The following is a 25,316-nucleotide window of genomic DNA, read 5'->3' on the forward strand; positions in this document are numbered from 1 at the left end:
GATTGCTTTATCCAGCAAAACTTTCATTTAGAATGGAAGGACAGATAAAGTGCTTCTCAGGTAAGGTCAAATTCAAGGAGTTCATCATCACCAAGCCCTTATTATATGAAATGTTAAAGGGACTTATATAAGAAAAAGAAGATGAAAAATAGGAACAGTGAAAGACCAGCAAACACACAGTTATTAACAAGCACACCTAAAACAAAAGCAAACCAAGAGGACAGCTAGATCAGGAGTGGAACCATAGGAATGAAGAACACCTGGAGGGTTAGAAATAGGGGGGTGGGAAGGGGAGAAGGGGGGAGAAGGCACAGAAAATAGCATAGATGGTAGGTAGAAAATAGATAGGGGGGAGGGAAAGAATAGTGGGGGAAATATAGAATCTAAAGAACTTGAGACTCGTGGTTATAAACTAAGAGGGGGAGAATAGTGGGGGAGGGAGTGTGCGGGTGGAGGGGAATGAAGGGGGAGAATGGAACAACTGTAATGGTATAATCAATAAAATATATTTTTAAAAAAACAAACTATTTTTTGAAGAGGGAATTAGTGTAGATAAATATGTTAGATGTTTATATTGTTAACTTTTAATCTCATAGTAGGAGTAGAAAAATGCTAGCTTTACCATTTTTTGTGTTTGTGATTGCATTATTGGAATGGATCTTCAGTTAGCATATAATATGCCAGAATTTTTTATGCAAGATAAAACTCAATAATATGTAAATATGCAAACCCAGTAATGGGGCATAAGCTGCAATTCCTTTGAAAGTTACTAAATAAATGAGAGTACCCTGTCAATTACTCCATGCTGTATTATTTAATACTCTTCTCCCAGGATACTGCATTTACCTCATCTGATACCTGGCTGACATGTGAACTGAAGTGTCAATCTGTATACTAAATAATAGTGAAGGTTAATTTTATTTTTTTAAGATAACATAAGATAGAAATACAGTATTTACTTCTCAGACACAAAGGGATGTCTTTTACACTTTGATGTGACAATGTGTACTATTAGAAACCACTGAAAATTCTGTTCTTAGTAGCCTGACACTCAGTGTGACTTTTCTCTATGGCTTAGATATTGTCTTTAGATATTTCCTCACACAAACTTTGCATTTTAACTAGATTGATAGTGTTGTCTAAAACATTATGTTGTATTCTGAACATTCATTATTTTATACATTCATTAAGGAATGATATTCCATCTCTTTTTCACTCATTCAAATACTTTTTATTTTTTGGGCAGAGGGCACATCATGGGTACTGCTCTTCCCCTCTTTTGTGACAGTGATTGTATCTGCTAATAAAGCACAACATCCTTTTCTATTGCACTCAAGTCCATCCCAAAATTCCTCTTAATACCACTTTGTGGGCAGCCTAAAGTTTGGCACTGAATCAAAATCGATTCGCTTTAGAATATGTTCATGCACTATGTTTTTAATGAAATTTTCTTTAACTGCATGTTGTTTCTGCCTTCTGTATTTTAAGATAGCCTGTCCCATAGTATGGTTATACATTGTTATTTCATAGTTAAAGATTATAAGCTTTTTGAGAACAGGGATCATTACTTAATATTTATTAATCTTCTTATATTTAATTAGAGTATATTTATTTTCTTATATATTTTTTATCTCTGGAGTCTATCCATTATGCATTTTTGTGTGAGAAAACATTAATGTGCTGATTTTTGAACCCAAAATTCTGAAACAGTGTAATTAGCAACCATAGAAACTACTGCTAAAAATAGTTTTTTAAAATCCTTACCCAAGGATATGTTAGTTGATTTTTAGAGAGAGAGGAAGGGGAGGTGGGGAGGGAGAGAAAGAGAGGGAGAGACACACACACATATTAATATGAGAAACCTTGATCAGTCACCTTTCCTGCGCACCCTGACTAGGGATCAAATTCCCAACCTTCTGGTGTGTGGGAGCGACACTCTAACCAACTGAACCACCTGCCACGGGGCTGAAAATAGTTTTAAAAAAAGATGGCTCAGGAATTAATGTTTTTATGTTATTTGGCTTCCATTAGTTTCTATAATGTTTAAGTTGACACTGTTTTCTCTTTAATTTAGCCCAGACTAATTTTATGATTTACTCCTTTATATTTGACTTATATTTCGTTTGAATCACCATAAAACTTTTAATTATTTGAGAAATTAGACCTATAAATTAAGGTATTGATTCAGGACCNCAACTGAACCACCTGCCACGGGGCTGAAAATAGTTTTAAAAAAAGATGGCTCAGGAATTAATGTTTTTATGTTATTTGGCTTCCATTAGTTTCTATAATGTTTAAGTTGACACTGTTTTCTCTTTAATTTAGCCCAGACTAATTTTATGACTTACTCCTTTATATTTGACTTGTATTTCGTTTGAATCACCATAAAACTTTTAATTATTTGAGAAATTAGACCTATAAATTAAGGTATTGATTCAGGACCTCTAAAAGTATAGCCGTTAGGTGCCTAAATTAGTATCTTTGTTTTATTTAGAATACTTCCTAATTTTAGGGAAACAGAGAGTTACAATTTAGAAAATAGAATAAATTTATCCTGAGGAAATAAACTGGTCAAGGAACAAAAATATGTGTATAAATGGATTTCCAAGAATGGCTTTTAGATAGAATTTTAATATACTTTTCTTAGTTACATGGAAGTGCTTGGTAACCTCTATGAGAAATTTTAGGTGTCAGAATATGGTAGTAAATAAGGAATGACAAAGTAAAGATAAGGAGTATAAGTTAATGCTGCATGAGAAGGGAAAGAAAAGATAAGGGATCTGGGATGGGTTTTTTAAATGTAAGAGAAGTGACATGAGATTATTTTGATAGAAAGTTATTATGGGTTCAGATGAGAGATAGGAAAAAGAAGTAATAACGTTTCTGAGTAAACTAGAATTCATGGAGGGGGCATGAGAGGAGGAATTGGTTGTTGACTGGAAGGAGGGGCATGTGTTCTTTAGGGACAGGAGGGAATGATTGGTTGTCCAAGAAGGAAGGACAAAAAGGAGGGTCCAGGTGTAGATGTGTCACAGAGGTGTCTTGATATTAGGTAATATACCCCAATGGCCTCAGGCTTTTTTAAAAAAAAAACATTTATCAAGGGTACCATAATATGGTGCAATAAAGCTTTTCTTAAATAATACTGCTAATAAAAAATCACTTAGGCTGCTTGGGTAACAAATTCCAAGGCCTGAAAGATTCTGATTTAGTAGATCTGAAATAGACAGTGTAGGGAGAGGATATTTCAGTGAGGATGAAAAGCATTTAGAAAGATATGGGCTTTTGTAATACTACAGCAGATTCAGATAAATTATTATCTGAAATCCCCTTCAAATAACTTTTCTGACAATTGGTAGGTACAGTCCTGAAATTAAGGTTTTGTAAAGCACTTTGCACAGTGCCTGGCATACTAAACACTCAGTAAATTTTAGTTATAATTATTATTCCCATATATCATATTTTCTGAACACATTTGTCCTAGTTAATTTGCTTGATTAGAACTTTGGGGATGAAATAAACCTAGAGAATGCACACAAGCAAGCTGTAATTTTTCATTTTAATTTTGCAGGATTTTCTCTCTTCTCTCAGCAATACTACATTTGGGCAATATTCGTTATAAAAAGAAGACATACCGGGATGACTCCATCGATATCTGTAATCCTGAAGTTCTGCCTGTTGTCTCAGAATTGTTAGAAGTGAGTGATTACAGTCTCAATTGTCATTTTAAATCCTGAGTAACTTCTCAGTTTTTATTTTGTGTGACTATTTTGAGGGATAAGTAGATTAATGCTTTTTATTAATAGTGTTTCTCCAAAAGGTGGAAATTTTGCTGTTGCATGTGCCACAATCTTCAAAAGATTTGAGTTATCACCCCTGCCTCCTCTTGCCCCAGATATTCATAACCCCTCAGTTTGCTGGGTGGGATGAATATTTCACTCTAGTCTGTATAATGTTCTAGGCCTTTGCTAGTTTTTCTTCTATATTTAAGATTTCCATTCATGCTAAGGTTTTGGTTAGCTTTTATTTGAAGATGGGGTATCTAGATGAGTGGGGGAAAAGGAGTTTTTCTTTCTTTATAATTTTACAGGAACCAAAGGTCATGATCTCCTACTGTCTGTCCTTCTTTTCATATCAAGTTCTTTATTACCGTAGTTTTTTTCTGGAGTGATTTCTCATGTTTTCCCTGCTAACTTCTCATCTTGCCAGATTTATTTTAAAAGGAGTATCTTTTTTTATAGGCCCTCTTCTCTGATAGAGCAAGGAAATATATATATGTGTGTATGCTAGTCTGTATATACCAACAAATATTTTTGAGTAGCTGTCTATATGTAATGATGAAGTCATGCTGATATTTCTTATCAATCCATTATTACATGTGTCATTCCAGCCTTCTCCTCTCACTCATCTGTAAACTCCCATTCTAACAGTGAGGGACCTTTCTCCCATTATCTTTCATTCATTTAGTTAATTATTCAGTTCTAGTATACACGTATAACAGTATTAGAATTGCTAAGCCATACCCCTGTGGGAATGACGTTATCAACTAGAGTGCTTATGTATAGTTCCTTCTGTCTTTAATTTGACAGACTTCCTTCATTTTCAGAATTAGTTAGGTCAGTACCTTTACTTCCCACCCACTTCCTTGAGCATTGACATTGTTTCCTATGTTTGTCATACAGTTAGATTTTCTTATCATGGTCTGAATTCTTTCCTAGGATCCCCCAATATCTTACATAATTTTCTAAAACTTTGTATACATTAAGATTCATTCTTTGTGGTCTATGGGTTCTGACAAAGAGGTAATGTCATGTATCCTGAGTTATAAGGTATGCAAAATAGTTTCCTTGCCCTAAAAATCCCTTTTACCTATTCAGCCTCTCTCCTCTAATGCCTAGCAAGCACTCATCTTAGTTTTACTAACTGTAGATTTGCCTTTTCTAGAATGTAACAGATTTGGGATCATACAGTATGTAGCCTTTTCAGACTGACTTGTTTCACTTAGCAATATGCATTTAAGAATAGTTCATTTCTCTTTACTTCTGTGAATATTCCATTGTATGGATATACAATAGCTTGTTTATCCATTCACCTATTAAAGGACATCTTAGTTGTTTCCAGTTTTTTTGCAGTTATGAATAGCTTGTTTTTTTTTCTCTTAAAATGTTACTCATCTTTTAAATATTGGTTCATATGCCAGTTCCTGAGGCTTAACCTCATCAAATGGTCTAAACTGACTCCATCAGTTTCTACTTAGCATAGTTTATTTTTGGTTTTGTAGCAGAAAGTTAATTGCTTGCTAGTTTGTGTCCATTGTGTCTGCTCTTTGAGAGAAATGGATGCCTCTTTCTCGCTTATCTAACCATCTAACCTTAGAGTGATGATGATTTTGTACATGCCTGGGTGTCCCTTACTAACTTTAATGGAACGAGTTAGCCTGGCAATTGGAGCAGGAGAAGGGAGGAACACTTTAAATTGGAACTAAACTCACTCACTGGGAAGAAGTTGTAGTAGGATGTTGCGTGTGGCATCTAAAGGTTGTGATTTTGAAGGTCATGAAGGTCAGAGAACAGATGGTGTTTCAGTCAGGCATTTCAGGTGATATTTTAGTCAAACATTTGGAATTGTGGTAATATATAGATTATGGCTGGTGGTCTTATTAATAAGTTTAGGCATTCAACAAGTACCAAGGCTTCTGGTTCTAGTACAGTATTCCTTCTTTGGCGAGAGACTGGTAGGGGCAATTCAGCCAACTCAAAGAGGAACTTGGTAAAAAAAAGGGAAATCCAATCCTGAGAATGCTTACCAGCATCAAAGGTAGGTTAATAGCAAATGTGATTTGATATATAGTTTGGGCTGGTTCCAGGAATATACAGGGTCTGGCAGAAGTAATGCTTGCTTCATTGTGGTTAGGGGAATAATAATATAGTTGTAATAATTTATAGTTTTAATTTGAACATTTCACCTAAAATGTCATATGGTGTGCTTGAGTGTGATATTGTTGTTACAGCATTACATGTTTATGATTTCGTAATAAAATGTTTTACAATAAAAAAGGTGTTATTTGTGCTGGACCCTGTAGGTTTGATAATAAGTAGAAAGAAGTTATCTTCAACGTTGAGGAGCTAGGGAAGATATGACAGGACCTACCATGGTATCCTGTCTATAGTTAGTTGTTAGCAATTATTTTAAAAAATGATCTCCTATTGGTTACAGTTGATAATAATAATTGCAATCTTAAGGATTTTGTTGAGATAAAATTGAAAGGTAGGCATAGTAACTGGTTTAATCAAAATGTAAAACTCTTTAGTTAAGATTTAACTTAATTTCTCCCATTTCCAAGTGATTCAATTCAGTGATAAATATATTTAGTTTATAAGAACAAATATGTTTTTAAATAACGGTTTAATTTTATTTATCTTTCAAATTACTTTTTGTAGTTACCTCAGGCAACAGTGAATGTTTTGAATCTTTTGTTTACTAATTCTTTTTGGGATGGATAATTGTGAAATTATTTTTTTTAAGATTTTATTTATTTTTAGAGAGGAAGTAGGGAGAGAGAGAGAGAAAGAGAGAGAGAGAGAGAAACATCAGTGTGTGGTTGTCTCTTGCAACACTCTATACTAGGGACCTGGTCCACAACCCAGGCATGTGCCCTGATGGGAATTGAACCAGCAACCTCTTGCTTTGCAGGCTGGCACCCGGTCCACTGAACCACACCAACCAGGGCTAATTGTGAAATTATTAAAAGGCAAACAAGATCCAGTAGATTAGCTGTGGGTACCTGTGGATCATATTTCTGTTGTGAGATATTAGAACTATTACCATTACCAAAAAGTTGTACATTTCAACACATTTATTTTTATGTTTTTTTAAAAAAAGATTTTATTTATTTACCTTTTTTTTAGAGAGGGGGAAGAGAGGGAGAAAGAGGGGGAGAGAAACATCAGTGTGTGAGAGATACATCAACTGGTAGCCTTGCACATGCCCCCAACTAGGGACCTGCCTCACAGTCCAGGCATGTGCCCTGACTGGGAATCGAACCACAGTTGTTTGGTCCACAGGCCCGCACTCAATCCACTGAGCTACACCAGCCAGGGCTAAATGTTCATTTTTAATAATAATTGCTTAAGTGTGGAACTATACCTCACAATATAAAAATAATGGTATTTAATCACATGTGTTTTTTTAGTTTTATTATTTTTGTGTAATCTATTAATATGTTTTATCAAGATATTTTAAATATATAATGTAAAATGTTCAGGTTTTATTTTTAATTGTACATTTTTAGTTTTACTACATTTTTGTGAAAGTAATGTGCCTCAAATTGTTTTTATTTTTTAGAATTTGAGGATTGGTCAGAAGAAGGTATATTTTCTTTAGGGTGCAATCATATTTTTGAAAATGATAGATCTGTCATGAATTGCTGATGTCAGGGACTCTCTTGACTAGTACCTCACTTTCTTGTTTTGTAACCCATTTTTTCCTTGTATGTAGTCTTATGTTTTTTGAAATATTTTATATTATTTACATAAAATTTTATGAAAAAATTTATTGTGTGTAGATGCTTTTATAAAATACCCTTGTTTTACCATTTCATGCTCATCAGTGTGGCAAAAATCAAAAGTCCGAGAATACCAGGTATAGTCAAAGTTTGAAGAAATAGGAAACTCTCGGTGCTGCTGCTGAGAGAGCTGATTGGCAAAAACTGTGCACAGGAGTTTGGCAATATTCCTATAAAGCTGAAAACCTGTACACTACAACCTGGTAATTCCACTTTTAGGTATGATACTTCAGAGGAACTCTTGAAATCATATGGAGGAATATTTACTCCAATTTATTTTCAAAAAGTACAAAATTGTAAATTATAGTAGTGCCTAAAAGTAGAATGGATCACACACTGTCGTAATGAAATAATATACTGGGATGTTGCATAACAGTTAAAATGAATACACTTGGTCTAAGTTATCAATGTAGATTTCAAAAACATAGGAATATGATACTATACAGGTAAGAGTTAAATACACTTGACAGTATAATACAGTATGAATACATCTAACATGTATGTATATATGTATAAATATATGAACTGAAATGATACATATTGAATTTATGATAGTATTGGCCTCTAGAGAGTGAGAACAAAGGAAGCATCACCTTTATCCTCAAGTTTAACATCTGTAAATAAAAATAAACATCTGAAATGTAAAATAGTACTCATTGCAATTTTCCTGCAATTTAACATGTATTGTCACTGTTCATTCCTTTTCTCCAGGTTGTGGCATTATGGTTGATCATCTTAAAATGTTTTCTGTACTATTCTGTGTTTTCTGTGTTCTGCACAATGAAACGTGTTTTTTTTTCTTTAATTACTATAACCAGAGAGAAAACTTTGATTTAGAAAGACCCATCTGTCTTATTTACCGCTTGTTTTCTTTTTTGGGCATGGGGGGAGTGGAGTGTGTGAAACACTTAACATTCCCCTGTGGCCAATATTTATAATTCCCAGTGTATTGTCTTTGTTTTTCTCTATTGTATGTTCGCTGATCTCATTTTTTTTCTATGTGGCTTAATTCAGACCATTGTCATGTATCATATATTGAGTTTACTTTTCTGCTGTGTAGGTTAAAGAAGAGATGCTATTTGAAGCATTAGTTACGAGGAAGACTGTGACAGTGGGAGAGAAGCTTATTTTACCATACAAGCTGGCAGAGGTACGAATAGATTTTCTTTGGATTGAAATACTCTGAACGTTTTTAGAAGTTTGGGTTTGTGTTGTTTCTCTTAATAGAATGATTGAAAATAACAACCAGAAAGAAGTATTGACTGAAATATTTCTGGGGTCTTGAAATTTGATTGTGAACTTAGATTCAACTTGGAAACTTAAAGTTGAATGTGATAGTAAGCAATAGGCTTTCATTTTTTAAAAGATCTTAATCTGTTCACCATTCATAGGTTTCACATTATTAATATGGGATGAATTGATGGTGGGTGGAATTATAAATGAGTAGTAGTTGATATAATTGATTATAGTTTCTTGAGGCAGTTTTGTTTCTCTTGGCATATCATACTTGCCTGATTTACTTTTTCAGTTTTCCTGTTCACTCTTTCTTTCCTCCTGACCTTTGAAAGATGGGGTGCCCTACAACAGTCTTTGTCTCCTTCTTATATTCTTTATTTAGATTACTTTACCTCGTCCCATGATGTTAAATATTATCTGTATAAAGTGAGGGTTTTTGCTATAGTGGGCCACTCTTCTTACTGTATTAATCAGGTATATAGAAATAGGAATCTGACTATTTTATACTGTAATTTTATTTAAGTGATAAGAAATCAAGCTATGACAACTATAAAAACAGGATGGCAGTATAGATTAGAATATATAGGGGTGGGAAAATAGTGATTGAATCATATGGAATGCTTTGTGGGCTGACATTGATTTATTTATCCCACTTTTTGGGTCCCCCTAACTGTGCCTACAAGTCTACATTTCTTTATTATGTCAGGCATCTTATGTCATATATAATAGTCTCCCAATTTGAGAGCCCCTTTCTAAATAACAGAAAAAAACCAAGTTTTTTACATAAATGGTCACTGTTTTTCTACTTTCTTTAACAACAGTTTTTATTATAAAAATTTATTTATTTACATTTTTAACTGTAAACTTTCTAAGATTGTTTTTATAGTCTCTGCTTTATTTTTATTTACATTTGTTAGTGTATATATTTGTTTAGAAATACTAAACAGTATTTGGAAACCTCTGTGCTCAGTAATGTGCTAGGCATTAGGTATAAAATGAGGATTTTAGTATTTCACCTAAAGAGCAACGGAAAGCTCTTAAAATGTTTTAAACAAAAAAGATGTGTGAAGAGTCATTTGGAAGAGAAGTATATTTGTTTTCTATGAGTATGTAATATGCTTAGACACTTGATAGAATACATATTTATGATCTGACAGTTTCCATGGATTATTAAATCTGGGCACAGGTTAGCTAGGCGTTAGGCTTAGGGTTCCCAGGCGAAGTCAAGTTGTCTGTCAAGGCTGTGATCTCATTTGACATTTAACATCCTCTTCCACGTTCACAGATTGTCCACAGGATTCAGTTTCTTGCAGTTGTAACATTGAGAAGCTACTTTCCATTGAATGTCTGGGACCATTCTTAGCAGCTAGAGTCTACTTGCCATTTCTTGCCATGTGGTCCTGTTGACAGCATGGCAGTTTCCTTCTATCTAGGCCAGCAGGAGAATCTCAGATGAAGAAATCAATGTTTTTTAAAAAAATTTATTTACTGATTTTTTTTTCTGTGAGAGAGAGAATAGGTGGGGGGTGGTGAAGAGAGAGAGGGAGAGAAACACTGATTTGTTGTTCCATTTATTTATGCATTCATTGGTTGATTCTTGTAAGTGCCCTGCCCAGGGATTGAACTCACAACCTTGGTTTATTCGGAAGATGCTCTTAACTCAGCTACCCAGTCGGGGCAAAATCAGTTTTTTTTGAAGACCTTTCTCTAAGTCAGCTCTACCCAGGATAATCTTCCTATGATTAACAAAAAATATCAATTGATATTGGGCCATAATTAAATCTTTAAAATGTAATCTTCACTTTTTGTCATATAATGTAAGACAATGTGGAAAGTGAAATCCATCATATTTACAGTCCTGACTGCACTTAAGTTCTGTACATGTGATACAGTATATGTACCCCAGGAGATGGGAATCTTGAGTATCATCTTAGGATTTGAAAGCAGAGGACAAGAGTGGATGTGGAGGCTGTAGTAGGACTGAGGAGAAAGATGTTTGCTGCTTTGTCTAGAATGGTGAAATATTGATGGAAGTGAATATATTTAAAACAAGAAACATTTAGATGCTAAAATCAATAGAATCCAGCAGCGATTTGCTTACTGGGAAGCAAGGAAGAAGTAATGTCAAGGATCCATTCTCATTTTCTGGATCATACATTTGTAATTATATTGGTATTATTTTCAGCGAGATAGGAGACACTAAATGAGGTCTTATTTGGGTGGGAAAATATTATTATTTGAGCTTATTGAGTTTTAAGGTGTGATAGGCAGGACTGCCTTTCAGAGAACAGAGGCTGAAAGTATAATATTGGGAGTTATGGGGTAAATAGGTATTGGCATACTTTGGTAAATGTGGATTCTATCTGACTATGTTTTAAGAAAATAGTACTTAACTATAAGCCATAAAGACGTGGGTTTTAGTTTTTAATTTAATATGAAGATCTGTCCTTTAACTAAAAATATTCAACCCATTTATATTGTGATAACCAATGTGTTTTCTTATTCTTGTTTTTTGTATCTTATGCTTATTTATTTGGTTTTAAAGTGTTTTACTTTTGCAGAATATGATCAGATTATCTTTATTCCCCTTTTCCCCTCTGGGATAAATAGAATGGAAATTCTTTCCATGTATTCTACTATGATTTTACTGATATTTTAAAGACAGCTTTGTTGTAACTTGCCTAAGTACAGAATTCTAGGGTCACATTTCTTTTTCTTTCAGAACTTGTAAACATTTGAAAATTATTTTTGAGTTGATAATGTTAAAGATGAAAAATTGATACCTGTCTTCTCTTTGGTAGTTGTTTAGCTAGTATTTGTGTGTGCATAAATTTGAAGCTTTCATATATTTTTTATTGAAATTTAGAAATTCATTCATCACCTGCGTGGTATAGGTTATAGTATTGTCTTCATTTTGCAAACATACAAGCTAAGCTGTAGCCTAAGAGTTTAAGTAATTTGACTAAGGTTACACAGAGTAAGGAGAGAAACTGGGATTGTAAGATACTCAGGTTGTTAATCTTTACTCTACTTCCTGTAAGCTTTAGAACTGAATATAAATATGTACCTGAATATACAAGCTTCCAAATAAGTCCCTAGGTAATAAATATATAAATTATTGTATCCTCAGTGCTAAGACAAAATTTTCTAAGATACATGCCCCACTTTTAGGTTGTAGTACTTCTTCTTCTTTTTTTTTTTTAACATTTTTAAAAGATTTTGTTTATCTTTAGAGGGGAAGGGAAGGAGAGAGGGTGAGAAATGTCAATGTATGGTTGTCTCTTTCGCATCCCCTGCTGGGAACTGGCCTGCAACCCAGGCATGTGCCCTGACTGGGAATCGAACCTCGATCCTTTAGTTCACAGGCCCATGCCCAGTCCGCTGAGCTACACCGACCACGGCAGGTTGTAGTACTTTAAAATGTTGAATTTTCTTCAGTAGAATTTATGTTTTAAAATGATTTCAGGTTTACAGAAAAATTTAGCAGATAGTGCAGAGTTTACATAAACTGGGAAAAGTTTGAAGTGAGGGGAAAATAAATTGCATAACTCCGTAATGAAAGAATTGTTATTTTGTGTAGGGATGGAGAAATTCTAGAGGTTATTATTAATGACAAGCTGAAGACAATCAGGAATATAATTGTGGTGCTATTATGATAATATTGTAAGAGTCTGACTAGGATTCTGTAGGTAACATATCTTTTTGCTAACAGATGTATTGCTTTGCCTGTTAATAGTCTTTCCCACTTTAACTGGCAAAGTTCATTTGTTTGTAAACTTGCTAGTATACCTTCTTTGCTAGGTGAAATATATACATTTTCAGTAAAACTGTTTCGAACTGAGTGACCTGCATTTCCCTTTATCTTTCAATTAGTTTGAGCCTAGATTCTTTGAGTTGGACTAAATTAATGAGTGTGTATAGAAAACTTTAATTATAGGCTATTTATATTGAGAGAAAATTAATTTATAATTTGAGATAGTGAGCTTTCTTTCTTGAATGAAAGCAAAACACACTTTGTTATAATATCTTAGTCAAATTATTGCCATTTTCACTTGTGCTCCTAACCCTTTCTTTTTTTTTTCAGGCTGTGACAGTGAGGAACTCCATGGCTAAGTCTTTATATAGCGCCCTATTTGACTGGATAGTTTTTCGGATTAATCATGCACTTCTGAATAGTAAAGATTTGGAGCAAAATACCAAGGTAGACATCCATATATATATTTTTCCAGAAAGCGGTGTCAATAAAATGGTTAATACATTAAACTTAGAACGACAGAATTATATAAAAGTCATAAGAATCATCTTTTATCTGTATTCCCTGCTGTTTCCCTGCATGTTTCTGTTATTAGTACCCTATTCAGAGGAACTGTTCTTTGCAGTCTGTGTCTTTCCAGACATTTTTCTTACGTACCTATATTTCTATAGATGCGCATGTAGTGTTGCTTTTAAACATAAAGATACAGTTATGCTGTTGTCAAGGTAAGAAATGTCCAAACCTGTTGAGAATTTTTTTGGGATCATTTGAGCCAAACTGGCAGCATATGCCCAGGAACAGCAGGATCTCAAATGCTGCGAAGTATAGAAGTTTTGTGGTGTCTTTTATGCATTTGAAATTAGAAGGGAAATAAGAAAGATTACATGAAGGTGGGAGGAAGCAACAAGATAGCCGAGATTATGTGCTTTCTTGAGGGTTAACACCCCCTTGGAGGGGTATTACTTACGGTATTTTGAAGGTATCTTAACCTAAATGCACAAGAACAGTGAACAGGCTGGCTTAAAGCTTTTCACTAAAGAAGTACTAGGCCTGGGGTGTGAGTACTCAGCCATGATCTGCCCAGTTAGGAATTTTTGAGCAGATCACCTTGTTAGGTTACTTTCCACAGAACCCTCTGTTCATCTGCACTATCTGTATTGTTTCTACAACTTGTAATTTTTTTTTAAAGATTTTATTTATTTATCTTTAGAGAGGAAGGGAAGGAGAGAGGGAGAGAAATATCAGTGTATGGTTGCCTCTCGTGTGTCCCCTTCTGGGAACTGGCTTGCAACCCAGGCATGTGCCCTGACTGGGAATCGAACCATGATCCTCTGGTTCACAGGCCTGCACTCAATCCACTGAGCTACACCAACCAGGGCTACAACTTGTAATTTTTTTTACCTAGAATGTCTTTTTTTTAATTTTTAAAAATATTTTATTTATTTATTTTTAGAGAGAGGGGAAGGGAAGGAGAGAGGGAGAGAAATATCAATGTGTGGTTGCCTCTCATGTGTCCCCTACTGGGGACCTGGCCTGCAACCCAGGCATGTGCCCTGACTGGGTATTGAACCAGCGACCCTTTGCTTCACAGGCCCATGCTCAATCCACTGAGCTACATCAGCCAGGGCTTACCTAGTATGTCTTGAAAAATATTTCTAACTTACTATTTTTCTTATTATTATAGTTTTAGATTATAATGTTTTACATTTAATTTTTTAAAACTTGAATTTATTGGAGTGATTGTTAAGCAAATTATATAGGTTTAAAGTATACAGTTCTATAATACATCATCTGTATGTTGTATTGTGTGTTCACCACCTCTAGTCAAGTCTCCTTCCATCACCATTTATCCTCCCTTTACTCTCTTCTACCTCTTCTCACCCCCATTTCCCTCTGGTGATGACCATACTGTTGTCTGTGTCTTTGAGGTGTTTTTTTAAAATTTATTATTATTATTATTATTTTGCTTAATCCCTTTACCTTTTTTACCCAGTCCCCCAACACCCCTCCCTTTAGACAGACACCCCTCTCTGTCTGTTCCCTGTATCTATGTCTTCCTCATTATTTTTAACAAGTAATACATAGTTTGGATGTGTACCATAAGTTCACCCATTAAAAATATATTTCATTTGTTTTATTGTTAAAATGATAATATAACAAATATTCTTTATGTACATTTCTCTAGGACAAAAATTCTTAAAATGAATTGATGAATTTAAGATTATATAGGTTTTAAAATTTTGGTAGCTGCTGCTAATTTGCCTTTTTAAAAAAATATTTTATTTCTTTTTTTTATTTTTAGAGAGAGGGGAGGGAAGGCGAAAGAGAGGGAGAGAAACATCAATGTGTGGTTGCCTCTCACATGGCCCCCCACTGAGGACTGGGCCGGCAACCCAGGCATGTGCCCTGACTGGGAATCAAACTGTGACCCTTTGGTTCGCAGCCTTCGCTCAAGCCACTGAGCTAAACCAGCCATTGCCTATTTTGCCTTTTCAGAAAACAGTGTGGCTTTTCAAAAAACACCGTACACTTCTACTAGTAGTGTATGAAAGTCCTTATTTCCTTTCCTCAGTTTGGATGTTACCAGTATTTTCATCTAATCTGATAAGGAGGACTAGCCTATTTTGTTGTCAGTGTTTGTTTTTCTTAATCCTCACCTGGGGACATGCTTATTGATTTTAGAGAGAGGGGAAGGGAGGAAAAGAAACATCATTGTGAGAGAGAAACATCAATTGGTTGCCTCTTGTACATGCACCCACAGGAGACTGAGCCACAATTCAGGGTTGAACTTTTTGGCTTACTGGGCAATGCTCCAACCAGCTGAGCTACACCAGCCAAGGTGCCCATGTTTTTAATGATAGATGAAAATTGAGCATCTTCTCATGTTTCCTATATTTTATTTCTTGTATTTTATATGTTTTTCCTATTTTTATATTTGTTTTTTTGTTGTTCTGCTGTGTCACTGTAGATATTGTAGAGACTTAAGTTTGACATACATTTCCCCTTGATTGCTAAGATTTGTTCATGTGTTTTTTAACCTTCATATGTTTTAAACTTCTGTATAATGAATTCTGATATTCTCTTTGTTTATTGTCTTGGGCTTTATTTATGTATTTCTTTATATTATATAGGAAGGCCTCTTCAGTCCAAGGTTATACAATATTTATTCTCACACTTTTAGAATATAAATTTTTGTTTTGTTTCTTTTTGAGATTTTATTTATTTATTTTTAGACAGAGGGGAAGAGAGGTAGAAAGAGACGGAGAGAAACATCAATGTGTGGTTGCCTCTCACCCCCACCCCCCACTAGGGAACTGGCTCGCAACACAGGCACGTGACCTGATTGGGAATTGAACCAGTGACCCTTTGGTTCGCAGGCCGGTGTTCAATCCACTGAGCCACACCAGCCAGGCGAATGTAATGTTTTATATTCAGTAATTTTTTCCAATTGGAATTTGTTTTTAATATGGTCGATTTTAGAATTTAATTTTAATTATTTAAAAATTATTTTCATTTTTATTTCCTGAGAACTTTCCTGGAATAGTCTACCTTTGCAGGCTGTTTAGAAATGTCATCTTCAAAAAAATTTAGATATTAAAAAAATTTTAACATTGAAAAAAACTGATTTTAGAGGGGCATGTGAGAGAGAGAAACAGACAGGGACAGGGAGAAATCAGCTTGTTACTCCACTTATTTATGCATTCATTTGTTGATTCTTGTATGTTCTCTGCCTGGGGATCCAATTCACAACTCTGGCTTATCTGGATGATGCTCTAACCAACTGAGCTACCTGGCCAAGGCCTAGAAATGTCATCTTTAATCCTCCTCTTCTCAGTGTGGATCATGTGTACTGTCCTGGGTCCTGTACTGAGGACAAGAGAAAGGGCTCTTGCCTCTTGGTGTTGGTGGTTTCCAGTTTGCCAGTTCTGTCATCAAGTGCTGGGACATGGAGAAAAGGAAAAAAATTAAAAAAAGAAACATCATCTTTATTACTTAATTTAAATGTAAAATTGCATTTATCTGAAATTTTCATGCTTTGTTGTAAGCCCATAGTTATAGTATTAATTTTAATTGTAATCTAATTTACCAAATTGACTGATTTTTGAAGGCTATTGTTTTCATAAGGGCTTAGAATTTAGCCAGCAGAATTAAACAAAATACTTTTTTGTATTTTGGTGAGAGATAGTAGGGGGTCAGAGATAGTAGGAAATAGAACTCAATTTTATGGATTTAGATAATTATGGGAAACAAATTCCTTTCAGTGGAGACTTTTAAAAATGTCTTACTCTTTATAACTCATTAACATCAGTTTGCCTAGTATCTGTCTTAGCACCAATGGAGAAAAATTGTTTTCATTTAACCAAAATTGTCATTCAACTGTATTTCCAGAATGAGGTGGAGTGGTGAGAAGAATGTTGGTTTGGGTATATTAGAGTTAAATCTTTGTTATCTGCAGTAGAAGTTAGAAGATAATTTCTACATGTAAAATATCAAGAAAGAGAAGAATAAACATTTGGCCCTGGCCAAGGTTCAGTTAGTTAGGTCATTTGGTTACAGTTTCATCCCTAAATGTCAGGGGTGTCAAACTCATTTTCAGGGGTGTCAAACTCATTTTCACTGGGGGCCACATCAGCCTTGCAGTTGCCTTCAAAGTGCTGCATGTAATTTTAGGACTGTATACATGTAACTGCTCCTTAACTAGGGGTAAGGAGCTCAGCGCTGCCCCTGAGTAGAAACAAGGTGCCAGGCTGGATAAAACGAGGTGGAGGGCCAGATTTGGCCTATGGGCCTTGTGTCTGCCACCTGTGCTATATGCCAAGGTTGTGCATTAGATCTCCTGTCAGGGCACATACAAGAAATCAACCAATGAATTCATGAATAAGTGGAGCAACAAATCAATGTCTCTGTCTCTCTGTCTCTTTCCCTCTCTTTCTCCCTCTCTCTTTCCCTTTCTCCCTTCCTTTCCTCTAAAATCAATAAATAAAATTAAGTTACAAAAAAAGAATAAGCATTTCTATTCTATTCTATTCCGTTCCGTTCCATTCCATTCCATACCAAACAGCTAAAAGATTTGAGTTTCATTGACTGTAGGGTGCAGAAATTGAGGATGAAGAAGAGATTGCTGTTTTTTAAAAATAATTTTTTAGAACTATTTAACATTACAAATGTGCAGTTTTTTTAAAAAACATTTGAAAAATTTATTTATTTTAGCAAGAGGGGAAGAGAGGGAGAGAGTAGATTGATATGAGAGAGATAGATTGGTTGCCTCTGGCACGTGCCCCAACTAGGGACTGAACCTGAAACCTTGGCATGTGCCCTTACCAGGAATTGAGCCAGTGACCCTTCGTTTTATGGGATGATGCCCAGCCAACTGAGCCACACTGGCCAGGGCCAATTTTTTAAAATAAAAACAAGACTTTTAACTTCAAGAAACCATATATTCTGATATTCAGTGTTGTTTCTGGCTTGCACGAGGCTGGTTGTGCATTCTTGTCAGCTTGATTTTTAAAGCAGAAGTCTGTTGGGATATGGAAGTCAAAGTAGGAGAAATTGAATGGTCCTCTTGATTAATAACAAGGCATAGATAGGAGTGACCTAGTTTTACTGAAGCAACTTTTGTCTTATAGCCTGTTGTTTCCATTCCTTTTTCTCTTGGGCTCAGGGATTTCTGAGATTGAGATAACAGGCTGCTAACCCTGCTTTGTCCATTTATGTAGAATAATCAATGGATCATATGTGTTAAATTTTTGGATTTCTAAAATAGGACAAAAAGAAAAGTTGAAGATGATGAGAACTAAAATGCTTTTTTAAAAAATTAACTTATTTACTTTTAGAGTAAGGGAAAGGGTGGGGAGAAAGAGAGAAACATCAGTGTGTGATTGCCTCTTGTGTGCTCCCTACTGGAGACCTGGCCTACAACCCAGGCATGTGCCCTGACTGGGAATTGAACTGGCGACCCTTTGCTTCACAGGCTGCCAGTCAATCCACTGAGCTACATCAGCCAGGGCTAAAATGCTTTTTATTTGTGCTAGTTTGGTTCAACATTAGCCACCCTGAACCCCAATCTATTCTCCACTGTCATAGAACTTTGAGCATTTTGTTCCTTATGTTGTAGATATTATTCATGAACTAAAATTGAGCATCATTTGTTTAACTATAATTTTTTCCTGTTTTACAGACTTTGTCTATTGGTGTTCTTGATATTTTTGGGTTTGAAGATTATGAAAATAACAGCTTTGAACAGTTCTGTATTAATTTTGCCAATGAACGTTTACAGCACTACTTTAATCAACACATCTTTAAATTGGAGCAAGTAAGTACCTAAATGTGTGTATACTTGCCCATCTGACACTCTTTCAGCCCCCACCTTCATACATACATACACATAAAATTTTGAGTCATAGTCACGATAAGCATTTTCAATCTTGGATTTCAATATAGATATTTTAGTTTTCATATTAGTGTAAGCAAATGATAGGTTTTGAGCTGTATCATACTGGGTGGTTGTTGTTGTTTTTTAATAAGCCCCAAGTCGATTCAATAATATGTGCTTGTTTGATTGTACCTTGGAATGAAAAATGGGTGGATTTGTTTTGGGTTTCTGTTGTTGTTGATTTTTAATTGATGACATAAGCTTGGTCACTGTGTAATGCTAAGTATGCTTGTTTGATTGCTTTGGTCTCTTAGTTCCAGAGTGGGATAGAGGAGCTTATTAATGCAATCCCTAATCAACTCAGAGTGTGGCTATAATAAATAGGATAGTATAGAGAGACCAAAATTGGTAACTAGATATTTCTTGTGAGAAGCTCGGATTGATTTAGTATAGGAAGAGCCATCGGTTTCCATGAGAATTCTTAGATTAAATATAGAGTAAAAGAAAATGTGAGTCTTTCTCCAAGCCAAGTGTGAAGTCAGTAACAAGTTAGGTTGTAGCATAGTATTTCAGTTTATGTATGAGGACATAAGCAGAAGCAGGGTTTACATTTGACTAGGGAAGTGGTGAACAAATGAAATGAACAGAAAGACCATAACAGGTCTACAAAACAGAGAACAAAGTATCTTCCCTATCATTGCCTTCTGTCCTACCTCAGTTTTGTTTAGAGGGTAATAAGAACTGAGTATAGTAGCACAGGCAACATTGGTCTGGTCATCTTGATGAATGCTTAAGGATTCTAACACATGACTTTTTAATCAGACTCTTCCATAGAGCTGTTAAAAGATAGTATTATTTACTATAATGTTAGCTAGCATTATGTACTGCCTAGTGTTTCTTAGGCAGGTACTATTGTTTTTATTCTAGTTTTAGAGATGATGCCTAAAGCAAATATTCAAACCTTATTAACACTCTGGTTCTATAATTTTTGTTTTTCATCAAAAGTGGAGCTGGGATTGATCTCTTGACTTAGTCCAGTGTTCTTCTAACTAGTTCATGCCATGTTAGAATTTTTATCTCTTGAAAATGAGTATGTGTTGGAGGATAAAGGAATGAATGCATTTTGTTGACTGTGTTCTGTATTTTACCAAGGAAAGCATCACCTGTTCTGTAGATCATTAAACAGAAGACTGCTTAAAATGCATTCTGTTAATTGTGAACTGAAATTATTCTTACCTTTTCTAGAAGTCTAGCTTAGACATGGAGGATCCACAAGAAATGCGTTATTTACCTAAAAACATCTACAAAAATAAAGCCATTTATAAAAATGTGTTCATAACTACTTGGGTGTGATTGATTCTCATTGATTTTCTACTGTAAATACTATAATTTTAGGCAATGTTGTGGAATTACAGGATCTGAAAACAGAAACTAAGGCATATCTATTTTTTCTTTTACATCTTAGTTTTCTCTTCTGTGATTTGTGATATAATGCATATGGTTTTGAGGTACTTTTTGGAAAGTTTAGAAACCTTATACCTGTATATTACCTATTTTATTTTTTCTCTTCTCATGTTTTTTCTCTTGAAATGGATTTTCTGGGAATAAGAGATTTAAAGTATTTTAAATATTAAGTGTTATTTATTTATCAGTGGTACTCGGTATGAGATAGGTATCCAGTGATTATCTGTTAAATTAATTTGAATACAATAGCAGTTTAGATGATAAAAATTTTGAAAATGGAGATAGAAAATTAGCAAAGATTCTTTGATTGAGAACATCTTGAAGATATTATTGAATTACACCTTTACAATTTGTTCAAAAGTAGTACTTAAGCACATAGGATGTAATAATTGCAATGTAGGATAGTAAGTGCTATAATTAGACATAGGGTAAAGTATCGATATAAAGGACGAAGTTGATTAGGACTTCCTGAAGGTCTGCAAAAATTTCCCAGGGATGAATCTGGACTATAATTTTGAATAGAAGGTTGAGTTTACCAGATTGTCAATGAGGAAAAGACATTTTAAACAAAGGTAACAATATCCTTAACACTATGAGATATAAAATGGCACAGCACTTTTGATGAAATGAAAATAGTTCTGTGTAGCCAAAATATGGGATATAAAATATAGAATGCAGGCAGGAAGAAAGGTAAGTTTCATGAGAGAGCCTAAGGTCAGATAGTTTTGTGTCTTATATACCATAAGGACAAGATTAGAATTTTTTGTTTAGAGAATGAGGAGGCATTTGAAGTATCTTTAGCAGAGGATTTGAGTTGGAACTGTGGAAGACGGACTGAAGAGAAGTGAAGGAGAGGGAAGGGCATAATCTGTGAGCCAAATGAAGTAGTAGTGTGGGTGAGTGATTGAATCCTGAATCAGGGTTTTGTTAGAGAGAATGTGGAATGAGGGACAGACCAAAAGAGGATTCTGTGATTTGAAAGTATATTTGTTGTTCTTATTTTTAATAGTACTCTCTTCTTAGTTCCTTTACTTGCTTAAACTTATCCTTCAGGTCATTGATTCATCAGTAAGTGGAGTAATAATAGTGTCAGGCACTGTCTTGATATTGAAGATAGAAAATTTGAGCGCAGGGATCTTATTTGAGGAGTTTATAATCTAGTGAATTTTTCTTTTGTTTATTTCACTTCTGGGGATGTCAGACTAGGACATTTTGATCACATTTGCCTTGAAAAAACTGAACAAAATATATTTGAATATATTGGAGTACCTTCAAACAAGTCAAGTTTTACAGCTCTTAGTAAGAGGGAAACTCAGGGAGATGAGCCCAGCACTTGTGGACCTCTCTCCTCTGGTAGAGAGCTGCTGACTCTGAAAGAGTCAAGACTTGAGAATCTGAGAGGCCGAACAGGGTTTTCTCCAGATTAAACAGCAAAGAAGAGCCCCCTGGCAGCCTCCACAAGCTTTAGGTTGAGACCCCATTAGTTAAAACAACTTTATGTTTATAAGTAGACTTATGAAATAATATGAAAAAATACTTTTCAAAACTGACATACAGGCAATACAAATTTAAAATCTGTAACTATTAAGAAATTGAAAATGCAATTAAAAATCTTTCCATAAAGAACATTGTAAGCTAAGATGGCTTCACCAGTGAAACATGAGAAAAGAAATAATACCAGTTTGACATAAATTATAATGTGAAATAGTGAAAAAGGGACAATATTCAACTTATTTTAGGGAGCCAAGAGAACATTGATATTAAAATCTGTCAAGGATATTAGAAGTGGAAATTAAAGTCAACTTCTTCAATTAAAGATTCAAAAATCTTGAACAAACATTAGCAAACTAATTTCAGCAAGATTTAATATAAAAGGGTAATATGTCAGAACCAAGTGGAGGATTTTCTTGGTGTGAGTTAACATTTAACCTTTAATCAGTTTAATTCATCTATTACCCAAATGGAAAAAAAAACCCTCATGGTGATTTCAATATAAGTATAAAATGCACTTATGTGTATAAACTTACGTGTATATTCATGTTAAAAGAAAGAAATTCCTTAGTAAACTAGGAATAGAAGGGAATGTCTTGGTAAAAGACATTCATGAAAAACTTATAGGTAATGTCATAGTTAATTGAGACAGGCTGAATACTTTCCCCCTAAGATTGAGAACAAGTCAAGGATGTTTCCTAAAGAGTTTTTATCATGAACACAGGCATGTGAGGACATCCAAATGGGTAGTGATCATGGAGAAGATTTCTTATTTATTAGTCACCTGGGAAATAAAAATTAAAACCACAACGAGATACCCCTAGGCATTCACCAGAATGACTAAAATGAAAAAGACACAAGCAGAATTAGGGAAATACTGTGCATGAGGAAGTCCCATACACTAGTGGTGAGCTCATAGATTGGTATAACCATTTTAGAAAGTTATTAGGAAGTATCTCCTGAGGTTATACAGGTGTAGATTATAAGCTGGTGTTTTCACTCTCAGAATGCATATAAACATATACAAAAAGTTTTCTGCAGAAATCATCAAAATGGCATTATTTTTAATGGCCCCAAAGGAATAAGTGTAATGTCTGTCCACAGTACAGTGAGGAATAAATTGCATTTAAATACTGTACAGCATTGGTTCTCAAAGTTTTTTCTTCCTTTACCCCTGTGTATATGTTCTTTGGGTACTCTGTTCTCTGTGCTGTTCTAAGCATCCCAGTGACTATTCCTGGAACTAGTGGTGTAGCATCAGCATCAACAAGGAACTTGTTAGAAATGCAAATATTGGACTCCACCCTATATCTAGTCAGAAGTTCTGGGCTTAGGGCCCAGCAGTCTGTGTTTTAACAAGGCCTCTATGTGATTCTGTTGCACATTAAAGTTTGAGAACTAATGCTGTGTAGCAGATTTTGGTGTGCTTTTCCTATAAAGGAACAGCTAAATAAGTCTTTGGATTTTAGGGAGGTATTTGGTCTCAACTTTGCTGTTATATTGAGACAGCAGCCATAGGTAATGTATAAATGAGCAAATGGGGTATTTAAGAACCTCTGCCCTATAGCAGTTAAATGAATAAATCCTGTAACATGGATGTGTGTCTCTAAAACATAATGTTGAGGGGAAAAAAGCCAGATGAAAAAATATGTACGTATGATTTTATTTACATAATATTTTTAAAAAGGCGAATCTTGTCACTGCTATCAGAAGTTAGGATAATGTTAACATTGGGCAAGATTCATCATCATCGGGGAGGAGATGAGTTGTAATTGTGGGCTGCTAGTAATGTCTATAAAGTCCACATGTTTGTGCTACCCAGTACATTTGTTAGCTGTGCTGTGTAAAAGAAGAAGGATGAAAGAACTTTCTAAGTGGCACTTGCCCAGACCCTCACCCTTGACAATCCCCACACCATTGTGCATGCCCATGGGTCATGTATGTATATTCTTTGGCTACTCTGTTCCCTGTGCTGTTTAAGCATCCCTATAACTGTTCCCGGAACTACCAATTTGTACTTAATCTTTTCACCTTTTTCATCCATCCCCTCCACCCCGCTCCATCTGGCAACCATCAAGAAATTCTCTGTACCTGTGATTCCGTTTCTGTTCTGCTTGTTTCTTTATTTTGTTTCTTATATTCAATTGTTGATACATATGTATTTTTTACCATTTTATTGTTCATATTTTTTATCTTCTTCTTAAAGAAGACGCTTTAACATTTTATACAATATGCTTTAATGGTGGTGAACTCTTGTCGCTTTTTCTTGTCTGGGAAGCTCTTTATCCTCACTTCAAGGTACATTTATTGATGAGAGACAGACAGACAGACAGACAGACATATGATGTGAGAGTAAAACATCAGTCAGTTGTCTACTATACATGCCCTGACTGGGAATCAAACCTGAAACCTAGCTATGCATGTCCCTGACTGGGAACCTAGGCATGTGACCTTTGGGTTATGGGATGATGCTCCAACCAACTGAGCCACATTGGCCAGGGCCCGGCATACTTTTTGAGTTAGGACAAAAGAAAGGTCGTGAAGCTTTTGTTAGGCTATCATACAACAAACTAAATTAGTATATCTTCTTTTAAATTAACATCTGTCATTGTTTACAGACTTTAATTTTAGATTACAGCTGAAGTGATTTTTATATGAAGTATTATGAATAAACAGAAGCTAACTACACAAATATTGTTCATAATCATATTGACTATTTAAAAATTCAAAATATTTAAACAATCATATAATCAAAAAATGCCATTTGTTAGAAAAAAATAACACCAAGAAAGTATTTCCCAGTACTGTAAGTATATATGGAGTTTGTAATAACTGAGTGTTATGATAACTTGTTTTATTACTTTTTTAAAAAGTGTATTTTAGCCCTGGCTGGTGTGGCTCAGTGGATTGAGAGCTGGCCTGTGAACAAAGGGCTGGTGGTTCCATTCCCACTCAGGGCACATACCTGGGTTGTGGGCCAGGTCAGGTCCCCAGTAGGGGGCAGGTGGAAGGCAACTATACATTGATGTTTCTCTCCCTCTCTTTTTCTCTTCCCTTCTGTCTAAAATAAATAAATAAATAAAATCTTTATGAAAAAGTATATTTTATTATGATTTTTATGATTACCAGGTTGTCCCCATTTTCCTCCCTTGGCCCCTCTCCGCTTGGTACCCTGCTTCCCTCCAACAGTCCTCCTTCCTTAGTTCCTGTCCATGGGTTGTACATATAAGTTCTTTGGCTTCTCCACTTCCTATGCTATTCTTAACCTCCCCCTGTTTTGTACCTACCACTTATGCTTCTTATTCCCTGTGCCTTTTCCCCCATTCTCCCCACTCCCTCTCTTGCTGATAACCCTCCATGTGATTTCCATACCTGTGATTCTGTTTCTGTTCTAGTTGTTTGCTTAGTTCATTTTTGTTTTTTATATTTAGTTT

At 35.0% G+C, this 25,316-nt stretch overlaps 1 protein-coding gene and 1 pseudogene across 7 annotated transcripts in view; both read left to right on the forward strand.

The window, feature by feature from the left end:
* The window catches only part of MYO9A (myosin IXA), a 274,015-nt gene that overhangs the window by 78,915 nt on the left and 169,784 nt on the right, over positions 1-25,316 (forward strand). For all 7 annotated transcript variants that reach the window (XM_037047139.1, XM_037047138.1, XM_037047140.1 and 4 more), the window contains 4 exons: positions 3,572-3,698; positions 8,625-8,714; positions 12,885-13,001; positions 18,733-18,867. In XM_037047139.1, the coding sequence (XP_036903034.1) occupies positions 3,572-3,698; positions 8,625-8,714; positions 12,885-13,001; positions 18,733-18,867 (469 nt within the window). The remainder of the gene's footprint in view (positions 1-3,571; positions 3,699-8,624; positions 8,715-12,884; positions 13,002-18,732; positions 18,868-25,316) is intronic.
* Positions 16,376-16,504, forward strand: LOC118987864 (uncharacterized; annotated as a pseudogene).

The sequence above is a fragment of the Sturnira hondurensis genome, unplaced genomic scaffold, assembly GCF_014824575.4.
Source record: "Sturnira hondurensis isolate 20B ecotype Veracruz unplaced genomic scaffold, ASM1482457v3 Scaffold0005329, whole genome shotgun sequence".
NCBI classification, from domain to species: domain Eukaryota; kingdom Metazoa; phylum Chordata; class Mammalia; order Chiroptera; family Phyllostomidae; genus Sturnira; species Sturnira hondurensis.